General features: G+C 39.0%; 1 protein-coding gene across 3 annotated transcripts in view; it reads left to right on the top strand.

Annotated features, from left to right (window-relative positions):
* The window catches only part of LOC121736991 (sodium channel protein 60E), a 213502-nt gene that overhangs the window by 157877 nt on the left and 32960 nt on the right, over window positions 1-22665 (top strand). For all 3 annotated transcript variants that reach the window (XM_042128490.1, XM_042128491.1, XM_042128492.1), the window contains exons 4-7: window positions 10293-10513; window positions 15143-15335; window positions 16571-16790; window positions 22464-22598. In XM_042128490.1, coding sequence (XP_041984424.1) covers window positions 10293-10513; window positions 15143-15335; window positions 16571-16790; window positions 22464-22598 — 769 coding nt within the window. The remainder of the gene's footprint in view (window positions 1-10292; window positions 10514-15142; window positions 15336-16570; window positions 16791-22463; window positions 22599-22665) is intronic.

The raw sequence follows: 22665 nt of genomic DNA, 5'->3' as shown, positions 1-22665 counted from the left end.
TCTGGCTTAGATAAAGATTTGCTGAAATATGCAATTACAACTTCTCTTTCACCCTGTTTTTGAGATAACACCCCTCCAATGGCCGTGTTGCTTGCGTCCGTGTCGACTATAAACTGACCTTCAGGTTGTGGATACCCCAGGATTGGTGTTTCACACAGATGTTTCTTTAGTTTCTGAAAAGAATCTTCGGAAGTCTCGTCCCAAATAAACTGTCGTTTATCTTCTGTCAGTCGATGTAATGGCTTGGCTATCTCTGAGAATCCCTTAACAAAACGCCTGTAGTAGGAGCATAGGCCGAGAAATGCCCGCACTTCGGTTTTGTTCTTAGGGGTTGGCCAATTTTGGACTGCTTCTAGTTTCTCCGGGTCCGTCTGAATTCCATCACTGGAGATAACATGGCCGAGATAGTTCACCTTACTCCTGAATAAACGACACTTTTTCGGATTCAACTTTAATTTGGCTCCCTCTATTTTGGCGAAAACTCGTTCTAAGTTTCGCAAATGGTCTTCGAAGTCGCGGCCAACAATGATGACGTCGTCCAAGTAGACTAAGCAAGCCTCTCCAACTAAGCCTGCCAGTACCCACTCCATGAGTCGCTCAAATGTGGCAGGTGCGTTGCACAATCCAAAGGGCATGACGTTAAACTGCCATAAACCTTTACCGGTGGAGAAAGCTGTCTTCTCTTTGTCTTTTGGATCAATTTCCACCTGCCAGTATCCAGATTTCAGGTCCAGGGTCGAGAACCATTTCATGCCACTCAAGGTATCCAGAGTGTCGTCAATTCGAGGTAATGGATAACTGTCCTTCTTGGTGACATCATTGAGACGTCTGTAGTCCACACAAAATCTTGTACTGCCATCTTTCTTCTTCACTAATACAACCGGTGAGCACCACGGACTTGCAGACGGTTCAATGATCTTATGCCTTCTCATGTCCTCCAAAAGGCCTTCAACTTCTTTTTCCTTTGCAATGGGTATCCGTCTTGCTCGTTGACGAATTGGGTTCTCGCTTCCGGTATCTATCCTGTGCTGAACCATCGACGTTCTTCCAAGGTCGCCTTCCTGACTGGAGAAGATATTCGCGTGGCGTTGTAAAAACTTCTTAGCTTTCATGCCCTGCGAATAAGTCAGATTACTCTTGCAGTCATCGAGTAGCTCAGTCACTATTCCATAGTTGCTGGTGTTTGCTGAGTCTGAGCCTGTGATCGAATTACACTTTCTCATCCAGACAACTTCCTCGCACTTTCCAATGACATCACCTTTGTTCAAGCAGAACTCGCGATCACCAAGATTCAAAACTCTGACCACAGCGTTACTGCTTCCACTAACAAGGGTTCTTGCCGTCATCAATTTATGCGCTGATGTCTTGGTAGGTGTGTCTTCGATTAACACGCATCTGTTTGACTTCTTCTTTCCAGCTGGCGGTAGTTTCACCAGCACCCGAGCTTCCGCACGTCCAGGTATTATGACTTTCTTTACACATTCAACTTTCCCGCAGGCGCCTCCAAGGATGAAAATTTCTTCTTCGCCACACTTGAACACTCCGTCGGCGACATTAATTCTGCAGTTGTGCTTCTTCATGAAATCCAAACCCAAGATGCAATCATCCATAATCTCAGCCACGATAACGTCATGAGGGTATGAGGATCCCCCTACATTAATCGTAACTGACATTTCTCCCAGGACGGGTATTGGCTGACCGGAGGCAGTAAGCAGCCGACAGTTAATTCTCCTCTTGTGTCTTCTCGCGGCTTTTACCAGATTTGGGTTCACTATCGTTCTAGAGGCTCCTGTATCTAGAGTCATTTTGCAATCCGTCCTGTTAATAGTCCCCTGAATCACAAGACTGTTCCCGCTGCATGCTTGGGAGATAACAGTTATCGGGGCTTCCTCCGTGTCAGCCAGCACTCGCCCCTTAGTCCTGGCTTTTATTCGTTTCCCTGATCCCGGGCAGGGAACGAGGCCCCTTGCTTTTGCAGCTCCTCCATTTGTTCCAGACGTTCCTCGAGCATTTTCATCCTTGCCATTTGGGTCTCTTTCTGCGGGCAGTTAAGCTGAAGATGGCCCCTCTCGCCGCACTTGTAGCACATGGCTCCAGAACTTCTCTTCGTAGGAGCCTTAACCTCCTTGACTTCCTCAGAGACCTCGCGGATCTTATATGTCTGCCGTATGTCACGCCGAACAGCCTCGACCTCTAAAGCATGCGCCAATGCTTCCTTAAGCGAGGTGTGGTGACGTAGCCTCACTGCAGCTCTGACCTCCAGGTCCCTGATTCCGTCGACAAATGCTTGCACAATATTCGTGTCGACCATCTTGGCGTCAGCTCCTGGGTGTGCCTTCTTGACGAGTTTTTCAATTTCCAACGCCCATTGTTGTAGTCCTTCTCCTGGGCGTTGGACTCTGTCACGCAGTTGGGCACGGAACACGTGCTCCAGGTGTCGCTCCCCGTATCTGGATTCAAGTGCCTCCATCAGGTCTTTAAACCCATTTCCTGTATGGGCTTCTAGGACCGACAAAGCTTGCCCTCTGAGCGCAACTGTGAGAGCGGTCAGGCATTGTTCATCATTCCATCCGTTGGCAGAAGCAACCGTCTGGAATTGCTGACGATAAGCGTTCCAAGAAGTAGTACCGTCGTATGGTGGCACTTTAACTCTTGGTCCTTGTACCACTACGGAAGTTCCACTAGACGTCGCGATTCCTGTGGTTTCCACGCGCACTTTCCACCTCTGTAGTTCTGTGAGGCCAGTTTTCACATTTTCCATATCCACTCCTAACCCCGTAACTCGTTCGTCCATTACGTCGACATCTTTTCGAAGCTTAACCACCGTGTCACTGACATCCTTTATAGCTCCAAGCGCTTTTTCTTGGAGGTATTTTTGTTGCTCTTGTGATTCTCGAATCGCTCTGATTTCAGCACCGAGCTTGCGTTCTTGTGACTCTTGCAACGCGCCGAGCTTGCGTTCTTGTAACTCTTGCAAAGCGCCGAGCTTGCGTTCTTGTAACTCTTGCAAAGCGCCGAGCTTGCGATCATGTGACTCTTGTGACTCTTGCAACGCGCTGAGCTTACGGTCTTGTGCCTCTTGCAAAGCACCGAGCTTGCGGTCTTGTGCCTCTTGCAAAGCCTGAATCAACTCAATTATGCTTTCCAATTGAAGAGCCATTTGAGGGGCTGCAGAAGCTACGGGCGAGTCAAGGTGGGTAGAGCCAGTGGTCGTGTCTCGGTGGGCTGGGCCAGTGGGCGTGGCCTGAGTGGGCGGGGCCAGAGTGGGCGTGGCCTGGTAGGCGGAGCCAGTGGGCGTGGCCACGCCTAAAGTGGGCGGAGCCTGGGGGGCGTGGCCTGTGGGAGGGGCGTTACCCAAAGTGGGCGGAGCCTGGTGGGCGTGGTCAGTGGGCGTGTCCCGGTGGGCGGAGCCAGCGGGCGTGGCTTCAGCCAAAATGGGCGGAGCCTGGTGGGCGTGGCCAGTGGGCGGAGCCATGTGGGCGGGGCCAGTGGGTGGGGCCTGTCCCTCAGTGGGCGGAGCTTGGTCCCCAGTGGGTGTGGCCTCCGCAACTCCTCTCTCGGAGTCAATGGCAGCAGCTCGCTGCGCCCTTGTCCTGACACTCCCTTTGAAGTCCTCTCTCGGAGTCAATGGCATCTCCAAATCGCACTTCTGACACCAGTTGTTACGTGCTAGGGTTCGAGGATTTGGAGAGAAAGACCTGGTGACTCTCTTGAAGACTTTATTAACACTGCACTAAACACTAGGTCACAACACTTAGCACTAAGTCCAAACACTAATCACTAGGTCCAATCACTAAGCACTATCACTGTCCTAGGTCGTAGCCAAGTCGCAGGTTTCACTGGTTCACTCACTATTGATCACTTGTGTTCACTCCGAAATCGCCTTGATGATCGCTCGAACCAAACTGACTTGCCGGGTCTGCCTGTGGCTCTTTTTATATGGCGAGACGAATTCCAGAAATTTCCCGATTTCACGTAAACAAGTAAACAACCGTGGGAAATTTCTAGTAGGCTCGGGAATGTGCCACAATAAAACTGCCGTCCTTGCGATAAGTGCAGTAAGTTGAATTTAATTTAGACCTTATGGACTCAGTCATAAGGTCTAAATTCAAACACGCTAACAAATAAAGGGTAAACACGTAAACAAACATTGGACCTTTTTAGAAGGTTCGAGTATGTACTTGCGCACCACGTGTCCGTATACCATGTACCGTAACATTATCATGACATAATTCCTGACCAAATAAAGTAGGTTCAGGACATAAAGTTAATATACCTAGCGGAATGGAGAAATAAAGGCCTGAGCAAGAGAGATGTCACTATCAGTAATACTGCGTGGTAAAAAGAGACGTATGATACATGACAGCAGCACTCTTTTTTGACGTCCAGTCGGCACCGCACGTTGACAATTTAATCTCATAGAAATCATGTTCAATCATGCTTGTGTAAGTGTATACGTACGCATAATATTTTTACACACAGATGAAACCAATTTCGGTTTCGTTTGACAGCTCGAGATTGTTGCTCTATTCCGCTAGGTATATTAACTTTATGGTTTACGATCTGCCTTTGAGTTATTTTCTCTGGTAATACATACTAAACTAAGCTGTAAAACATTATTTTACGTGTAAAGTTCAAATGTACGTTCCGTAAGTCAAACAAAACAGCAAACTCAGTTAAAATGCATACTTAATGGCCGACATTTTACATTTACCGGCTCCGGACCGAATCGCTTTAAATTTGAGAAATGAAATAATATTTTTCACGTGGAACGTTTTAAGATGTCCGCTTCTGTAGTTAATGTGATTTGTAGACGACTTTAAATTTAAAATTTGGTATGTAAATACCATCATATCATGAACTAAAAAAACGCAAGAAGGTTGTTATGTTAATAATGGTTAATCTAATAATGTACAAAATTTCGTAAGTTTTCCGGATGTAATTGGTATATCTTCTATACATATTATAAAACAAAGTCGCTTTTTTCCCTCATGTCCCTTTGTTCCCTTTAATCTTTAAAACTACGCAACGGACTTTGATGATTCTTTCAGTGTTAGATAGCCCATTTATTGAGGAAGGATATAGGCTATATTTGGTCACGCTAAGACTAATAGGAGAATGTGGGGAAAAACGGGAGAAATTATTTGAAAGGGCTTATCTCGCGAGCTACTGGAGCAATTTTTATATTATTTGGCACAGATAAGAAGTAGACCACGTCCTTCAATCATTTTTTCAGTGGATATATATTTTATACCCGTGCGAGGGTCGCTAGTTTAAGAATAAGAATAATCTGTGTGTATCTAATTACTAAAGGTTAACTACCAAACAATAATCAAAACTTAAAAACTATAATAACCTGACTACGCAAATTTAAAAAAAAAATACATATAGAAGGTAGTATCTTTCTGGCACTTTGGAAACGTCAATTGACAAACAAAGACAGCGGACCTTTAGGCTTGCCGCATACCTATAAATAGTTTTTCGTATGCGATTTCCGAATTCGTTTTCCGTATTCCGAATGCATAGTATTATTAGTTTTCCGTATTCCGAAAGCATGGTATCATTAGAACTGCCTCACACGTTATTTTTTCTCCGAACTGAACGAATTCCACACGTACGATACAAGTGCAAGACGGCGCGTTCGCGCGTGAATCAAAAATCAGTCAAGTGCGTGTCGGACTCGCACACGATGGGTTTCGTACCGTTAGAGCGTAAATAGGGAAAAATTGTGTTTTTTGTATGGGAGCCCCCTTAATTATTTATTTTATTTTCATTTTATTATTCAATATTAAAATATTCATAATATAATTGAGGATTTTGTGAAAACTTGAATTCATTATTTTGTTTTTAGTATTTGTTGTTATAGCGGCACCTGAAATACAGTCTGTGAAAAAAATTCAGAAGTCTAGCTATAACAGTTCTTGAGTTACAGACAGACGGACAGACATCGAGGTCTCAGTAACAGGGTCCCGTTTTTACCTCTTGGGTACGGAACCCTAAAAAACTTACCGTGTTTACGCTAGTCTCACGGGATTCCGATACCGAAATAAATCATTAGGTATTATTTGTTCCTTTTGATTTGTCATGATCAATAAAGTATGAAAATTCAAAGAGCCACGAAGCTCTTTTATGCTCTCAAATTGGAGCAGACGGAACGATGAAGTGTAAAATTGTCTCCCGATCCACTGAGACTGATGAAAAAGTGACAATAGTTCCAATTAAATTGAAGACGTGAGTGAATGAAGTGGGTAACTAACATTTTTAACATAAGCTGCTATGTTAAAAATGTTAGTTGCCCTAACTCATTTTCCTTTATAATTTTAACAAACCTACTGCCTACTTCATTATCGGGCTTATATATCTGGTTATACTTATAATCCACATTTTTAGGGTTCCGTAGTCAACAAACCCTTATAGTTTCGGTCTGTCCGTCCGTCTGTCTGTCCGCGGTTTTGCTCAGAGACTATAGAACCTACGGAGCTGTGATTCGGCATGAATGCACATATTATAGATGCCTGGGGGCATGGGGATGATTTTTTTTCGCGCACACCCCATCGTGTGGGGTGTCGTTGGATAGGTTTTTAAAAAATATTACGTTTTTAAAAAGTATTCATACATCATTTTTCGATTTAGGGATCCATTTGTGAAAATATGAAATTTTAAAGTGAAAAAGTTCACGGGAGTAGAAAATATGCTGAATTTGAAAGGAAAACTATCACGGCTAAGAAGACTTCATAAGTTTTTTAGTAATAGTCGATCAACTAAAAAACTGTATTCGGCGAAGTATAATGAACTTTTCGTTCAAATTCCTTTGAATGTAATGATGTTATTAGTAGTGTAAAACACGTTATAAATGTTACAAAAATTATCAAAAAGTAGCGGTACTACCGCGGAAGTCGGAACCCTAAATTGCGCGTGGCCCGACATGCATTTGGCCGGTTTTTTTTTTTATTTCAAATAATTTTCCCGGGTCAAAAGCCTTCATTTATGCAAAAAAATGTCAATTTTCAAATTGCTAGTTACCAACTTCCTCAACTCATGTCTTCAATTCCAACAGACAGTCGAATTTATTGCCTATTGAGGTTAATTAACAAACATTTCACGCCAGTTAAAGTTTGAAGAAATGGTATCCGTTGTTGTGGTGAGGTATTTTAGCTAAAGAAAGCGATGTTTCAATCTGTTAGTATTTAACTTCGAGTTTTGTAGTATTGTGAGCGTTGATTTATATGTACGCTACGCTAGTAACAAGTCAATGATTATTAGCTGTTTAAATTATTGTAGTAAATAAATAAATAAATAAATAAACGTTTATTCAATAAAAATTTGAACAATACACAAAGTACCTACATTTAAAATAAAAAGAAGGAAATACGACCCAATACAAACAATCAAGATTTTTGATAACTAACTGGATAAAACAAAAGTAAGTAAATGTAAATATAAAAAAATACGAAATACGAAATATTTTAGGTATTCGCGTGGTACATTTTCTGCAGGAGTAAAGTTGCAGGCAACACCTCTCTAGTACACAAAATTATCGTGTCCCCGTCGTGGATATTTGTCGCCAAAGTCATCCGAAACGGCTGGGCCGAATTCGATGATTTTTTATGCTTATCGGGAGGGTTTGAAAATGAGCCAACAATTTACTTTACTTTTCGAACGTTTACAAAATAAAGTGATTCGTATTTTATTAATATCTTCGAACCCATACGAAAACTAACGCCGAACCTTACCTAAGGGGCGATTTCACCAAAGAAATGGAACGCGTTCAAAGCACTCTGAACCGTTTCAAAACGTATAAACGCGATTATAACATCGAAATGCATTTCACCAGCATAAACTGAACGCGTTCACAGCAAATCCGAGTTTTATCTTCTGAACGACCAAAGTCCGAAGTTTAAGAGGTTACACCAGGGGCGAGAGAAATTGAAAATAGGTATTTGAAAATGTATTGCTGTCTCACCAATCTCAAGTCTCCCACCGCAGAGCGCGATAGAGACAACACGACAAAAGTTCTAATAAAAGAACAGAAAATCTTCGATTCGTTGTCCGCTGATTCCTTCTCCAAAACTTAACCGATTTAAGTACTTTTTTCATTAAGAATTAAAGCAAGGTTTGAGCTGTGTTCCAATGTTTTATTTTTTTTGTATATTCTAGCCAGTTTTATTTTCTGGGTGTTTGAACACAGAGGAAAATCTGGCCATTTTTTTGGGTTTTTGGACGTTCTTATCTTATTAAATAATAAAATTATGAAAAAAAATAAAACATAGGGACATGCTAATAGTGGAAATAGATATTCTGGAATAAAATCATAACTCTACCGGCATTATCCAGGGAGGAAGGAGGAGGAGGGAAAACGGCGGTGTGAATTCCTCTTAACGTCATAAAACCCGTTCAAGCCCTGTCATGGCGGAACGAAAAACATAGACAAAATAAATGTCAAGATGGCAGTTTTGACACATACGTTTGTTAGTTTATGTATTGTTTCTTGCTATTTTGTAGTTAAATTAACGTGAAAAGGCTTTAAAATGATGAAAACATGTAAAATAATCGCGTGACGTCAGGTAAACTTAGATTTAATAATCGCGATCAAAAGAAGTTTGTGAAATCCAATCGAAACAAAACGAGATTTACGTGGCAGCATGAACGCGTTCAATGGGAACTAAGTTTTATAAAACTAAGTTTTATGTGTATTTGGTGAAATCCCACCTTAGATATCGAAGTTCAAACTCCCGTAAAATTAAATCATTCTTAATTGATTGAACCTGTAATTAGGCTGCTTCATATCATTAATCTGACGTTACGTAGCATGCAAGCACGTCGTTTTCGTGAGCATAAGGCCAAAGCATAAACAAGGTATTTATAATCAAAATTTTAACATTGTTATTTTACATTGAAACTAGATGTTGCTAGTAATTTAACACCCGGCTGTCGCATAACAATTGAAAATCTATTGTGTCTGCTATTCCTACCGGTCGAGATATTAATTTATGTCGCGGATTCATTTAACCGAGATGAATTCTATTGTATGTTATAAATTATAATTTATTGTCGGAACTCTCTCTTTTGTCAAAAAGGCTCTCCATATCAAATTTAAATCCAAATCGGTTCAGTAGTTTAAGCGTGAAGACGTACGTACATACACTTCGCAGTTATAATAATAAACAAAAAAAATCTCTACCTCTTTTCAACTCCAAAAAGATACAGACTAGAAGATTGTGCTAGAAGCGAAATACTCTTAACGTTATTAAAAAGAAACAATTTGAATTAAGAACACTTTTATAGTACGTTATATTATGAGCTGTACTCGCAAGAACGTGTGAATATTTAATAATCTGCTCACGAAATACTAGACAGAAATATGCTGAAGTTCTTAAGAATTATGTACACAGAATGACTAATAGTAGTGTAATGCAGGTAAAGTTTCACAAGTCTGAAACTATATAATACTTGAGACCCTAGCACATGGCGACTTTTTGTAGCGATGCAACCGCGCGTTTGCTAAAAACGATGCATCGCTACGAACGCTCGTCACACGCATTTGCAACGCGCTTCTGTAGCGTTGCTAACGCACTACCAACGCGCGTTCGTATCACTACTGTAGCGATACAAAGACGTGACTGTCAGGGCTCGGGCGACAGCAGGGAGCAATCGCCTTGTGCTAGGGCCCTTAGATTTAATAAGGATAGTGTTCGCGCCCTTAGCGCAAACAACAGTGCGACTGTGTTCGCGGCCTTAGCGGGCCCTGGCGGGGCGCCCGGGGCGCGGCTCGCGGACCCCTTTCACCTCACGCTGCGCGGGCGCAGCTACCTCTCTTCATCGGGCCGACTCGACAGCTAGTCGTTACCAATTGCTTATTAACTTATATAGAAATATCATAATATACACGTCATATACAGTCCGCTTTTCATTAGAAGATACCCACGCTATCAGATAGAATGTGATTTGAACATTCTATCCTTATTAAATCTAAGATACATCTCGTCATTTTGTTTAAATCTATAATTATTTTTAAATATTATTACTGTTTCTGGATTCTGGGACTCACTAATTTTAAAAATAAATGCTGCAGCAATAAAAAAATTATGCATTACATTCGATTCATGGCTTTTCAACTATGAAATGCCTCGATTGTACCAACGAAAATTTAGCCAGGTGTAGGGTCTGTTGCCTCTTTTTAAGAAGTTGGTTCAAGATTAATTTGATGTCGCAAAGAAAATGTGTTGGATAAGCCTCTGCTTAGGTTCTCTATCCTCCCTTTAATTACAGACTGATTTGTAAACTCTTTCCAGATACATTTTCCTGGCGATCTACACGGCGGAGATGATAATAAAGTGCATCGCGAAAGGCTTCATATTAAACAAGTATACGTACCTGCGGAACCCGTGGAACTGGCTGGACTTCGTGGTGATAACGTCGGGCTACGCAACCATAGGCATGGAGGTGGGCAACCTGGCCGGTTTGCGGACGTTTCGGGTGCTGCGCGCGCTGAAAACCGTCTCGATTATGCCAGGTATGTCCGCCATATTTAAAATTAAGACGTTCGTTTTGCTTAAAGTTGAAAATCAGAAATTTGATAGTAATATTATATTGAGCTGATATAATGCTGCTGAATCAACACAAATATCAAAATCAAAATCTAAAAAGAGTAAGAAGAAATATACGTTTGATTCTTTGCTTTTTTAAGTTTGACCCAGTTTTGGAGTCCAAATTACTATTATTGTCAATTTAAAAGTAACTTAGCTTTAATGCAATAAAGTCGTAATTCCTTTCATAAAATTGGACGTTAAGTCCAAATATCTGTGGTCTGTGGACACAGCTTTCTACCCTAAAAGTCGTTACTCAGAATCACCAATTAAAACGACATGAGCGTACCTTCAAAAAATATTTCAAAGAATATAACGGCAATAGCAGCGAATTAAAAGAAAATAAAGGCGGAATGGAAATTTAGGTGCTCGTTCGAAATTGGAAGTCGGAAGTGCGCACGGCATTGTCGTTGTCAGACATATTCGAGTCGGAAGTGGGTGTATGTGCCTTGTGCCTAATTGAATTGATATGTTGGAGTTTTGGTCAAATGTTTTTATCAAACTCCGAATATATCTAGAAATAATAATTAAGGAAATGTGAAAAGATGGCATCAACCGTTTTGATTTTGATTGGAAATTGGCAACAATAATGCCGTTGTTTACTCTGAAATTATAATGAAGGATATATTCACTTACTAAACTGCCAAAATCATAAACCAAGAAGCTTGGTTTCATCATAATCGGTAAGACAGTGTACAACATTCAACCTTTAGTACTTATATTTAAACCTTCAAGTAGAAACGACTATTGTTGTCAAGTTGCAATCACTGTCGATAGCCACTGGCAACACTGCTGGCATCGTGCCAGCTACCTGCAGGAAATGTTGCCTACTTAATTAAATGCTTAACTTGAGTATTTAATAACACCGTGTTGAGTAAATTCTTGTTTTTGATAATAGTAGATTGTAGTAGTACATCAGTTTTAACAACCGCAATACTTATTTCAATTTAATGGTGAGTTTGGCAAATATTGTTTCATGGAGTTTGTTGAAGTCATTAGTGAGCTTAAGTTAAGAAGTAATTTATGGATGTCAACAACGCTAACACTTGACATATTTAAGACTATTAAATTAACATAAGAATAAAACAAGACTATACTATCTATAATATCTAAAATCTTACTGTTTTTCTAATAAGGCGAATAGGAATGAATTAATCTCTCTAAGTGCAGCCGTAAGAAGTTTTACAGAGCTTTTAGAATTAGAGGAAAGAATTTTCAAATCTTAAAACTTAGCTCGTATATTAAACAGCACCCTTAAAATTAAATTAATTTTGACGATAACTTATCTCTCACCACGGATACCCCTCCAGGGGTTGGGTAAATAAAAGTTAGTTACCTCAGTCAAGTTATGACAACCTTGACGGGGCCCTAGGGAGACCTGACACTTGCGGTTTAAAGTGATAAGCCTTGAAAGAGGCCTGTTGGCTTAACAATTCGATTGAGGGTAGTCGGCTTAAATCCTGTTGAGATAAAATTTGTTCCCGAAATTTATGCCTAAAATTAGTTTATCGCTCAGGAACTGTATATTTTTTCGGGATGAAAAATATCTCCAAACCAAACAGATAAATCGGTTCAGTGGTTTAGGCGTGAACAAGTAACAGACAGACAGACATACTTTAGCATTTATAATATTAGTATGGATTAGAGTACTATAAAGTCATTCCCGAAACTTTAATTGCAGAAAAAATAGTTTATGACGCAATTAAGCACCATTAAAACTATCCTATAATTCCCTTTCCGGTAACTAACTTAAATTATTCATACCTAATTCTGTCAAAACCAGTTGAGCGGTTTAAGCCTCAAGATTCAAGAAGTAATATGTTACAGACAAACAGAAATAAAAGGCTCACTATTGACGAGGTTTAAACAAACTAAACCGTAAACTATTATCATAAATGCTATCAGATTCCGTTCAGTCGGTTTCGAGAGGGTCACATCATCCATCCCCAAAATACTAGGATATTATCGACGGTTAAACAACAAACTGAACACAGCAACACAATACTTATCTGGATTAGTCGCTTGCGGTGAGGTATTTGGGGCTCATTTGGTAGTCAATTGATAATAGATTAGCCGCTGAACAGTTCGGTCTGTCTGTCGGTAATATGTGGTAAATTATTTGGCGTCTGTCTTTGCTTAAATTGTAATAGATTAAATTAAGAACACGATATAGGAATCTTCTATTTAAATCTTTGTCGCAACTGGCACATTATATTTTTATATATTATGTATTTCGAATTAACCACTTTAATCAAAAAATTTCGGTAAGAATTTTTTCCGGAATTTCAAATTGAACGTTTAAAAACTTATATTAATATTTCTAGTAAAAGCCAAGACGGCGGGGCTAAAATGGTCGCTTTAGAGAATCACATTATATCATTCATTTTTTTTAAATCGCAAAATGCAAGTCTGCTTGCAATTCATGTCTACAACTCGCCAAGTCTTTAAATGAACATGTCGAGGAACGGAACTAACGCTGCCATCATACAAAAACGTCATTTTTGACAGTTCTCCTTTACGAGCAGCGCCACCGCCCACGTTCATATTTAACCTTGTCGCACTGTAGTAATTCGTACTAATTTGACAGACAGTAATGACAATTCATTTGCTGAATTGATTGAGAGGAATTGCTAAATGTGACCATTTTAGCCCTGCTGATCAAACGAACGCGTTGCGCATACTCTTCTTGCGCTCCTCTTTAGACGTGGGAGAGCCATGCTTCGGAACGAATGGGCCGGCTCGACCGGAGAAATACCACGTTCTCACAGAAAACCGGCGTGAAACAGCGATTGCGCTGTGTTTCGCCGAGTGAGTGAGTTTACCGGGGGCCCAATCCCCTACCCTATTCCCTTCCCTACCCTCCCCTATTCCCTTCCCATCCCATCCTTACCCTCCCCTATTACCCTATTCCCTCTTAAAAGGCCGGCAACGCACCTGCAGCTCTTCTGATGTTGCGAGTGTCCATGGGCGACGAAAGTTGCTTTCCATCAGGTGACCCGTTTGCTCGTTTGCCCCCTTATTTCATAAAAAAACATGTTAATCTTTTTTGTGTGATGTGTATAAATTTACAATCCATAGACTTTAATACGTATTATAAATGTCAAAGTGTGTCTATCTGTTACCTCTTTACGGCCAATCCGCTGAATCGATTTTGCTGAAATTTGGTATGGAGATACTTTAAGTCCCGGGAAAGGACGTAGGATAATTTTTATCCCGAAAAAAATGTGCGGTTCCTGCGCGATAAACAAACAAACAAACGGAGTTGCGGCTGTCATCTAGTTACAAAATAAAACACTTATTAACATAATATAGTACAATATAGGTGACCTTCGACACCATAATGTCAATTATCTCAATATACCTCACATATATAATATATTATCTTAACATAATATAATATATTAGTATGCGGAAGACAGCCGCGGCCCGCCAGGATCAGCTGAGTTCATTGACCCCGTCGATTTTATGGCGTTATAACGTAAAGTAATATTTATATGTTATTGGATCGTATCGTTATGATATACGATATGTAATAGTCCAATAAGCTTAAGGAAAAAAGATGATATTTTAGCTTTATTCAGTATTCCGTGATCGTATAAGTCTGGTTCTATAAACTGAAAAATATAGAAGTTGACGTTAAGTTTGTGTAATAAATGTGGCCAAAAACAAAATATATAATTAAATTTCACATTACAATTATTTTTAGTTATTTCGTTGTTCAAAAATTTCCGTTGATGCTTTACTGTAGGTTCTCTGAGATATTTTATATTTTTACTGATTTGACATTAATTCCATACATTTATTGTCATATGTCGTTAAATTGTCTCTGAATGCGACCGTTATTTACGTAGCGTGTCGTAGCAAACCGCGTAGACGTGCTACGGAGGTGCTGCGGAGGTGCTACGATGATGCTACGCGAGTCTACGCGTCTAATGTATTTTTTTTTTATGAAATAAGGGGGCAAACGAGCAAATGGGTCACCTGATGGAAAGCAACTTCCGTCGCCCATGGACACTCGCAGCGTCAGAAGAGCTGCAGGTGCGTTGCCGGCCTTTTAAGTGGGAAAAGGGTAATAGGGGAGGGTAGGGATGGGAAGGGAATAGGGGAGGGTAGGGAAGGGAATAGGGTAGGGGATTAGGCCTCCGGTAAACTCACTCACTCAGCGAAATACAGCGTAAGCGCTGTTTCACGCCGGTTTTCTGTGAGAACGTGGTATTTCTCCGGTCGAGCCGGCCCATTCGTGCCGAAGCATGGCTCTCCCACGTATAAAAGTATACTCGTATTCGGATTTTGGATTGTTTCTAAAATTGTTAAAGCATCAATGTAGGGAGATATTCAAGTAGGTGTACGTAGAATTTATGATATTGTAATAATGTAGACTACATTTTGCTCGCGACTGTAATATTATTTGTGTTTAATACCCTGTATATCCCTTAGTTTTATATCTCTTAAATGATTTCTAATGTCCACGGATTTGATTGAATTGTGCAAAATGTCTAAATATCAAGTACAAAATAGATATCGCAAAAATTCTCAAACAAATTCCAATTCCTCAGGCCTCAAGACCATCATCAACGCGCTGCTGCACTCCTTCAAACAGCTGGCGGAGGTGATGACGCTGACCATCTTCTGCCTCATGGTGTTCGCGCTGTTCGCGCTGCAGGTGTATATGGGAGAGCTGCGCAACAAGTGCGTGCAGGACCTCCAGCTGCCCCCGGGAGAGAACTTCACCGACGACTTGTGGTCGCAGTGAGTACCCTCGTTCAAGCAGCTAAAAGAAGCAAGCAGCAAAAAGTACAGCTGAAAAGTATTTTGTCTCATCACTATATTGTTGATAGTTATGATGTACATCTAATGCGTAAAGCTGATTCTCCTTATAGGGAATTTAATAAAACCACGAATTAGAAAAACTATGGTGCATCGGAGCGTTCAATAAGTTGAGTGTCACTTCGCGTGCGACTTGCGTGCGGCTTTAGTTGCGACTAGGTTGCGACTGTGTGCGACTGGGTCCCGGCCCGCAGGGAGTCGGGCTAAGGGCCTGAACCTTTTCCTGTGGGAACGCTCTTTCAGCACCTAATCTTTATTTATCGAAAGTATACAAATCACAAAGTGTTAGCAGTATTTTAAAACCAATACAAAGAGCTTATTATTAAACTTAAGTATAGACCATACATTCAGCAGCCAACACTGTTTCTTACACAGAACTAATTCTAATAAATTATCATAACTTATGGCCTATGGTGTAGTGCGTCGCCTACACTCCTGATTGTGAAATGTGTGGAAAGCCAGAAGATGTGAAACACGTTTTGATGGAATGTGTCCGATATATTCATAAAAGAAATGAGATATTTAATTCAAATGAATATGGGTATCTTTAATGTTATAAGTAAGTTTTAAGTTGATAAGATGGCATTGACATAGCCACTATGTGTGCTAAAATCCCTAAATAAAAAGAGATTAAAAAAAATCACTATCAAACACTTCTGTCAGAAACTCTTTTTTCTTGTTAAAAATGTAAACGAGTATGAGGAGGATTATACTCGAACTGGCAGCGTCACTAAAATGAAATTCTAAACTTTCCTTCACTTGCTTAGTATCTGAAAATTAAGATCCCTGTCAACTTTTTTTACGCCGAAATGTCCCACCATATATTTCAACAACTGCATCTCCTGTGTCTCCAGGATAAACAGTGGTAACCGACGAAAAACCCTTTGATATGACCCCAACCCATTTATTAAGATTTATGATAAGCTTACTTTAACTTTAGTAATATTCCAACTTAAGCTGCACTGTTTTGTAATTAATTGTCTCCATGCGCCAGAGGTTGCTTGGAAGAAATCGCTTCATAGCGATAAAGCCGCCTTTGTGCTCATGCTGAGTTCTTGTAACTTCTTTATTATGTTTGTACATTTTGAGCACAATAAAGCATATTCATTCATTCATTCAACCCAAGGCCACGTTAAATATCTCATCTCTCCTTCCAGATGGATCAAAGACCCGTCCCATTGGATGGTGAACGAGGAGGAGATCCCCATCATCTGCGGCAACCTGACGGGGGCCCGGCACTGTCCTGCGCGGTACACCTGCCTCTGCGTGGGCCCCAACCCCAACCACGGGTACACCAACTTCGACAACTTCCTCTGGTCCATGCTGACCACCTTCCAACTCATCACCCTGGACTATTGGGAGAATGTGTATAATATGGTGAGTTTCAGCCTTTAGACTTAGGTTACGCAGCCAGTCTGGCATCAGTTCAGTCCATCAGTCTGATCCAGACTAACGGAAGAATAATCGTGTAGCCGTTTGATTGACAGATTGATCATTTTTTATTATGTACTTTCCGCGAGAGCAATGCGATAGCAATTATTGCGCGATAATTGCTCCAAAATCGCAATTTCGTATCACGTTATTCACGTATCAGCCAAAACAATACGATTGCTATCGATCACTATACAGTATACATGGACACCATTGTTTGTGACATTCATGACACCCAGCAATCTCTCGCGCGATTATTGCTAGTGGATTGTTGATCGCTACTTTTACGTGATAAGGTAGCCGGTCATCATTCTGGCGTCAGTCTCAGACTGATGGACTAAACTGATGCCAGACTGACCGTGTAATAAACGAGTAATTCTCTTGAAATCACGATTAGTATTGACTTGCCAAAACTCGACCAAATTATGGAGATTTGCCATCTGCCACGGTTTCATTTTTTTTTGTTTAAAAAAATTATTTTAAACTATTATTATGAGTGTGCAAGGGATTTCAAATAGTTTATTGATTCAGAGTTTAATGTCACTACAGTTTAATTAATTGGTAGTCAGCTTGTTTTGTTGTTATTTAATACTAAGGCTTATGATTTTATGCATTTAAATTGCGTCATCTTCAAGCACATAGAATTAAATTAATCCTAAATGATAAAATACCTGTATAGATTGATCCATAGACAAAATAATTTGCCTCCAAAATAAATTCTAACATAACATACCAACGTAAACTAACAAAGGAATCTTGTTACTCACATTAATCAGTATAAGAGGTTTTAAAAACAGAATATTCGAAGAAATCCTATATGCTCAGAATCCTAATCACGAATCCAATATAAGAAAAGGTATTTATGTTGGTAGACGTGTTTTTATTATAAATTGCTTAATTTTATTCCTGCTTATATAAGCTTCCTTTTCTCTGGATTTAATGAAAGTCTATTTACAGCTACAGAAATTTACTTTCAAACTAGGCTAATTTAAATTTGGTTTCTTGTAATTAAGGTATCAAAAAGTTAAAGCTTAAGTTATTTGTTAGCAGCTGTTGGAATCTATTCAGAATAATAATTAACAATTTCTAATTCCTCAATTATTATCAGGCACAGTGATAAAAGAAACATAAGGAATATTACATGTCTATAACATTTAATATTAAACTTTAGTATACTGTGATTTGGCAAAAAGTGATTTATCCTAAGAGGGAAACCATAGCACTTACGCCTAAATTTTGTAGATCGGCGTCCCTCAACTAAATATAATATGTAGGTAGGTCTTCAAAATTGCCGATAGGAATGGAGTTATATAGGATCCTACACCATCTGACCCTTGTAATGCAAATCAAAATGGGTTTCCTCATATTCCTTACAATATAACTTTGAAACTCCCACCCTTATTAGTATACAGTCCCTCTGAAATGCAGCCTTTTCACGAGAATCGTAATTACTAATTACCTGCTTGTTGTTTTGGGGTTTCTGTTTGTAAGTCGTATACTTTAAATGCAATTTCAAGAAGTCTGATATGTACTAAAGCCATTTTGTCCGTTTGCGTTCATTTTCTGTAAACTAATTCAAATAAAATGCCACTTTATGATATAGGCTATAGGTTCCATTATTCTTCTGACATGGGTCTAGCCACCCATGCCTCCTCTGCTTTGTGACGTAGAGGAAAATAATCTCGTTCTTTGTGTTTCGTATATAATATGTAAAATTTTATGAAACGAATTGTTACCAATTTTAATATATTTTATTCATCCATCAAACTGTAATGTCCTATATATAACAACAAAGATGTTTAGCTCTATAAAGTCATTTGAGTCCATTACGTCAGTAGTTCAAATTCAAACTAAATTAGACTATAAGTGATGGTGGGCTCCTAAATTAATTACGAAAGGACTAGGGTAGTAGGATAATGAGGAGCACTTAGTTGTGGAATTTTGTCACGAAGGTTTACTATAGCTTGCAATGATAAATGGATGGACTGGGGTTACATAAAGAGTAGTTTTTGAAAGAAATACGAGATAAATTTGATTATTTTATGCAACGTTAATGCATCTTAGTTTTTTGTTAGAGTTCAGTCTGTTTCTTATCAAACTACCTCTACAAAACGTTATGTATTTTCATAAAATGATTAAAAAGCGTTGAACGCGTTCAGTTGGTAAAGTAAAAATTCTGCCGTTTAAGGTTTGTTTCTTGTAAATAAGACAGGTATTTTGCTGTTTGATAGGAAACGGACCGAGTCTAAGGAAATAAATTAAATATTAATCAAGAACGAGTCGAGACACGGCTCATAAAGGGTTCCATAGTTATTGAGAACTTAAATTGTTACAAGCGTGAAATCATAAGGGTTCCTTGTAGTTACTACGGAATCTTAAAAAACGATACTACATGAGTAATTAGTTAAAATATTATAGGACTTAAGTCCATAAGGGCGGATTCGACCAAACTGGAGTAAAATTTTAATCGGGTATAACTGTCTCTAAGAGTAAGCTGGTTTTGCGTTTTTCCAACTTCTAATCCAAGAATGAGGTAAATATTTACACGGGCTATTTTGGTGGAGTAAATATTAAACTGAGAATAGTTGCACAACAACAGTATATATCAACAGGGTTCAACTGTCACGGTCGGTGTCATTGTGAACTATAATTGACATTTTATTTCATACTCTTTGAGTAACTTGGTAAAATACAAACGATAATACCCTAGAGTAAATTAAAGGAGTAAAATTATTCCCATGATAGTTATACTCGTGTAACTTCAAGTTTGGTCGAATCGGGCTAAATCTCATTTCTTTCAAAATAGATTTAAAACAGAACATTTGCTTTGTTAAATCATCTCTAAGAAGCGTCTTCATCTTTGTTTTCACACAGCAAATTTTCAAGAAAACTGCATTCTTAGAAAATATTTTTCATATTCTCCGTTTAATTATCTGAGATAAGTAAAAAAACGAACAAAAGCACAATCGAATCTTACAACAATGCACGCGATTTACGAGACAAAAGTTGGTCATAATAAAAGCTATATTTTAAAAAGTGAACAAAACGTTTAATAGAAAGAATTCATGCCGCCCGTTGAGAAAAGACATTACACATAAGTACAACGATAAAAGTATTAAAGTATTAAAGTCTCGAAAATTAGGTGGAGTTTTGCGGGAAGTTTGAGTTTAAAGTATCTTTACGTGGAACTGACATACCATTGTGGATTAAGATCCCTGCTCACTGTGTGATATCAATGATTGCAACAATGAGAAGCTGTTTGTATTGAAAATCTGTTTGGTAGTTGAAGTATGAGAAATAACAAATAGATACTATAATATTAATATGTACACTCAAACTTTCGCATATTTTGTTATCTATATACTTAATATTTAAAATGGATTTTCAATTGTGTTAGTAATACTAAAACCAGAAAACGGCTGAACAGATTGGGCTAATTTTAGTCTTAAAACATTCGTAGAAGTCCAGGGAAGGTTTTAAAGTGACACGAAGTTCACCGGGACAGCTAGTCTTCTTCTTATATATAAAAATGGATTTTCAAATGTGTTAGACGCGCTAAGACTCGAAAACAGCTGAACGGATTGGGCTGATTTTAGTCTTAAAATATTCGCAGAAGTCCAGGGAAGGTTTTAAAGTGACACGAAGTTCACCGGGACAGCTAGTAAGTAATAAAAACATAATAATTGTTATAAACCAGAAGACGCACATAACTCCGTTGCCCAAAAATTCGTTTATCATAGAAACTGTATATGTTCCATGATAAATAATATCTTTTTGTCCTTTCCGGAGACCCAAACCTTTCAGCAAAATCGGCTCAATTCAATTCAATTCGTTTATTTGCTATAAAGTAGTAAATACAATAGGTGGTAACGATCATTTTCTTAAGAACTAACACCTTAGCGTTTAATTGGGGTGAAGAAGTAATAGACAGACAGACAGACACACTTTCGCATTAATAACATACTCATAAGTATGGATGATTCTTTGATTAACAATATATATGTTACATATTGTTATGTTTAAACATTAAATATTTATCAAAAGTTGGTTATTAATATTCATTTTTAAAAATAAATTACACAATTAAAATATGAAAATGGTCCTTGATTAATTACTGGACTCGAAACTGTCATGACATCTCGTCGGTTTTAAATTAAAAATAATGATTATGAAGTACAAGTGAGTCGTTATAGCGACCCATTTTATTCTTATTTGATGTGGCAGAATGAATTCATTAATTTAAATTTTAAACATAAGAATGACAAACTATCTACGTTTTCAAAATGGCAGGGGAGATTTTCGAAATTCAAAAATGATATTTTTTTAAGAAGGCAAAACTATAGAAACTAGCCAGTGTAGCCGGTAACTAATTCATCTGCGAAAAAAAAATGTTTTCGAAAAAAACGAAGGTAGTCATAATATTATTTACACGTTTTCGTCTTAAATGCTGTACATTTATTGTACTGCTAGACTTAAATAGTCTTTATGAGATTAGAAATCATTAAAAGTGGAACAAAGAATTTTTCGTACATGCCCATTCCCATGCTTAAGTAATTATATAATCGGCCAAGTGCGAGTCGGACTCGCGCACGAAGGGTTCCGTACCATTATTAGGCTAAAAATTGTGTTTTTTGTATGAGAGCCCCCGTTATTTTTTTTATTTTATTTATTTATTTATTTTATTTTAATATTATTACTTATTAAATATTAAAGTACATATATAACCAAGGACTTTGAGAAAAATTCAAGTACCTACCTGTTGCCATTATTGATTACGAGCAAAAAAGGCCAAAAAATCACGTTTGTTGTATGGGAGCCCCCCTTAAATATTAATTTTATTTTGTTTTTAGTATTTGTTGTTATAGCGGCAATAGATATAGATATTCTGTGAAAATTTCAACTCTCTAGCTATTACCGTTCTTGAGTTACAGCCTGGAGACAGACAGACGGACAGACAGACGGACAGACAGACGGACAGGCAGACGGACAGACAGACGGACAGACAGACGGACAGACATCGAAGTCTCAATAATAGGGTCCGTTTTTACCCTTTGGGTACGGAACCCTAATAAAAAAGGGTAGTTCCTTGAGAGCTGTTAAAAATTTGACAACTACGAATAAACTACCCTCAGTTTTGTCAACTCTTTATGGCCAAGACCTATGACGTGTCATAGCGTTTTCGGTATCTAGAACTGCCCTGGGGCAGGGGAGGCCGAATGGATACGAAAACAGCCGAAGTATAAATTACTACGTAAACGACATATTACTAGTACTAAGTGTAAGTGCACTAAGTTCGTGGATCACCGGTTTTTTTCGGCTAATTTCGTATCCGTTCGGCCTATCCTGCTTCGGGACAGTTCTAGATGCCGAAAAAAAAAGTCCATACTAATATTATAAATGCAAAAGCGTGCCTGTCTGTCTGTCTGTTACCTCTTCACGCTCAAACCGCTGAACCGACTTTGCTGAAATTTGGCATGGAGATACTTTGAGTCCCGGGTAAGGACATAGGATAGTTTTCATCCCGGAAAAATGTACGGTTCCCGCGCGATAAACGACTTTTGGCGCAACGGAGTTGCGGGTATCATCTAGTAATTAATATAATTGATTGTTTGTCTGCAGGTGCTGTCATCATGTGGGCCGATGTCGGTGTCATTCTTCACAGTGGTGGTGTTCTTTGGGTCCTTCTACCTCATCAACCTGATGCTGGCCGTAGTCGCTCTCAGCTACGAAGAGGAGTCGCAGATCACACAGGAGGTAAGATAAATCCCCGATTGATTGTAATCCAATGTTAATATGGCTCCGATAAAGTCCGGATGCCACG

Source organism: Aricia agestis, chromosome 20 (assembly GCF_905147365.1).
Source record: "Aricia agestis chromosome 20, ilAriAges1.1, whole genome shotgun sequence".
Classification (NCBI taxonomy): Eukaryota; Metazoa; Arthropoda; class Insecta; order Lepidoptera; family Lycaenidae; genus Aricia; species Aricia agestis.
The sequence above is the reverse complement of the archived record's forward strand: the minus strand, read 5'-3'. Positions and strand labels throughout refer to the sequence as shown.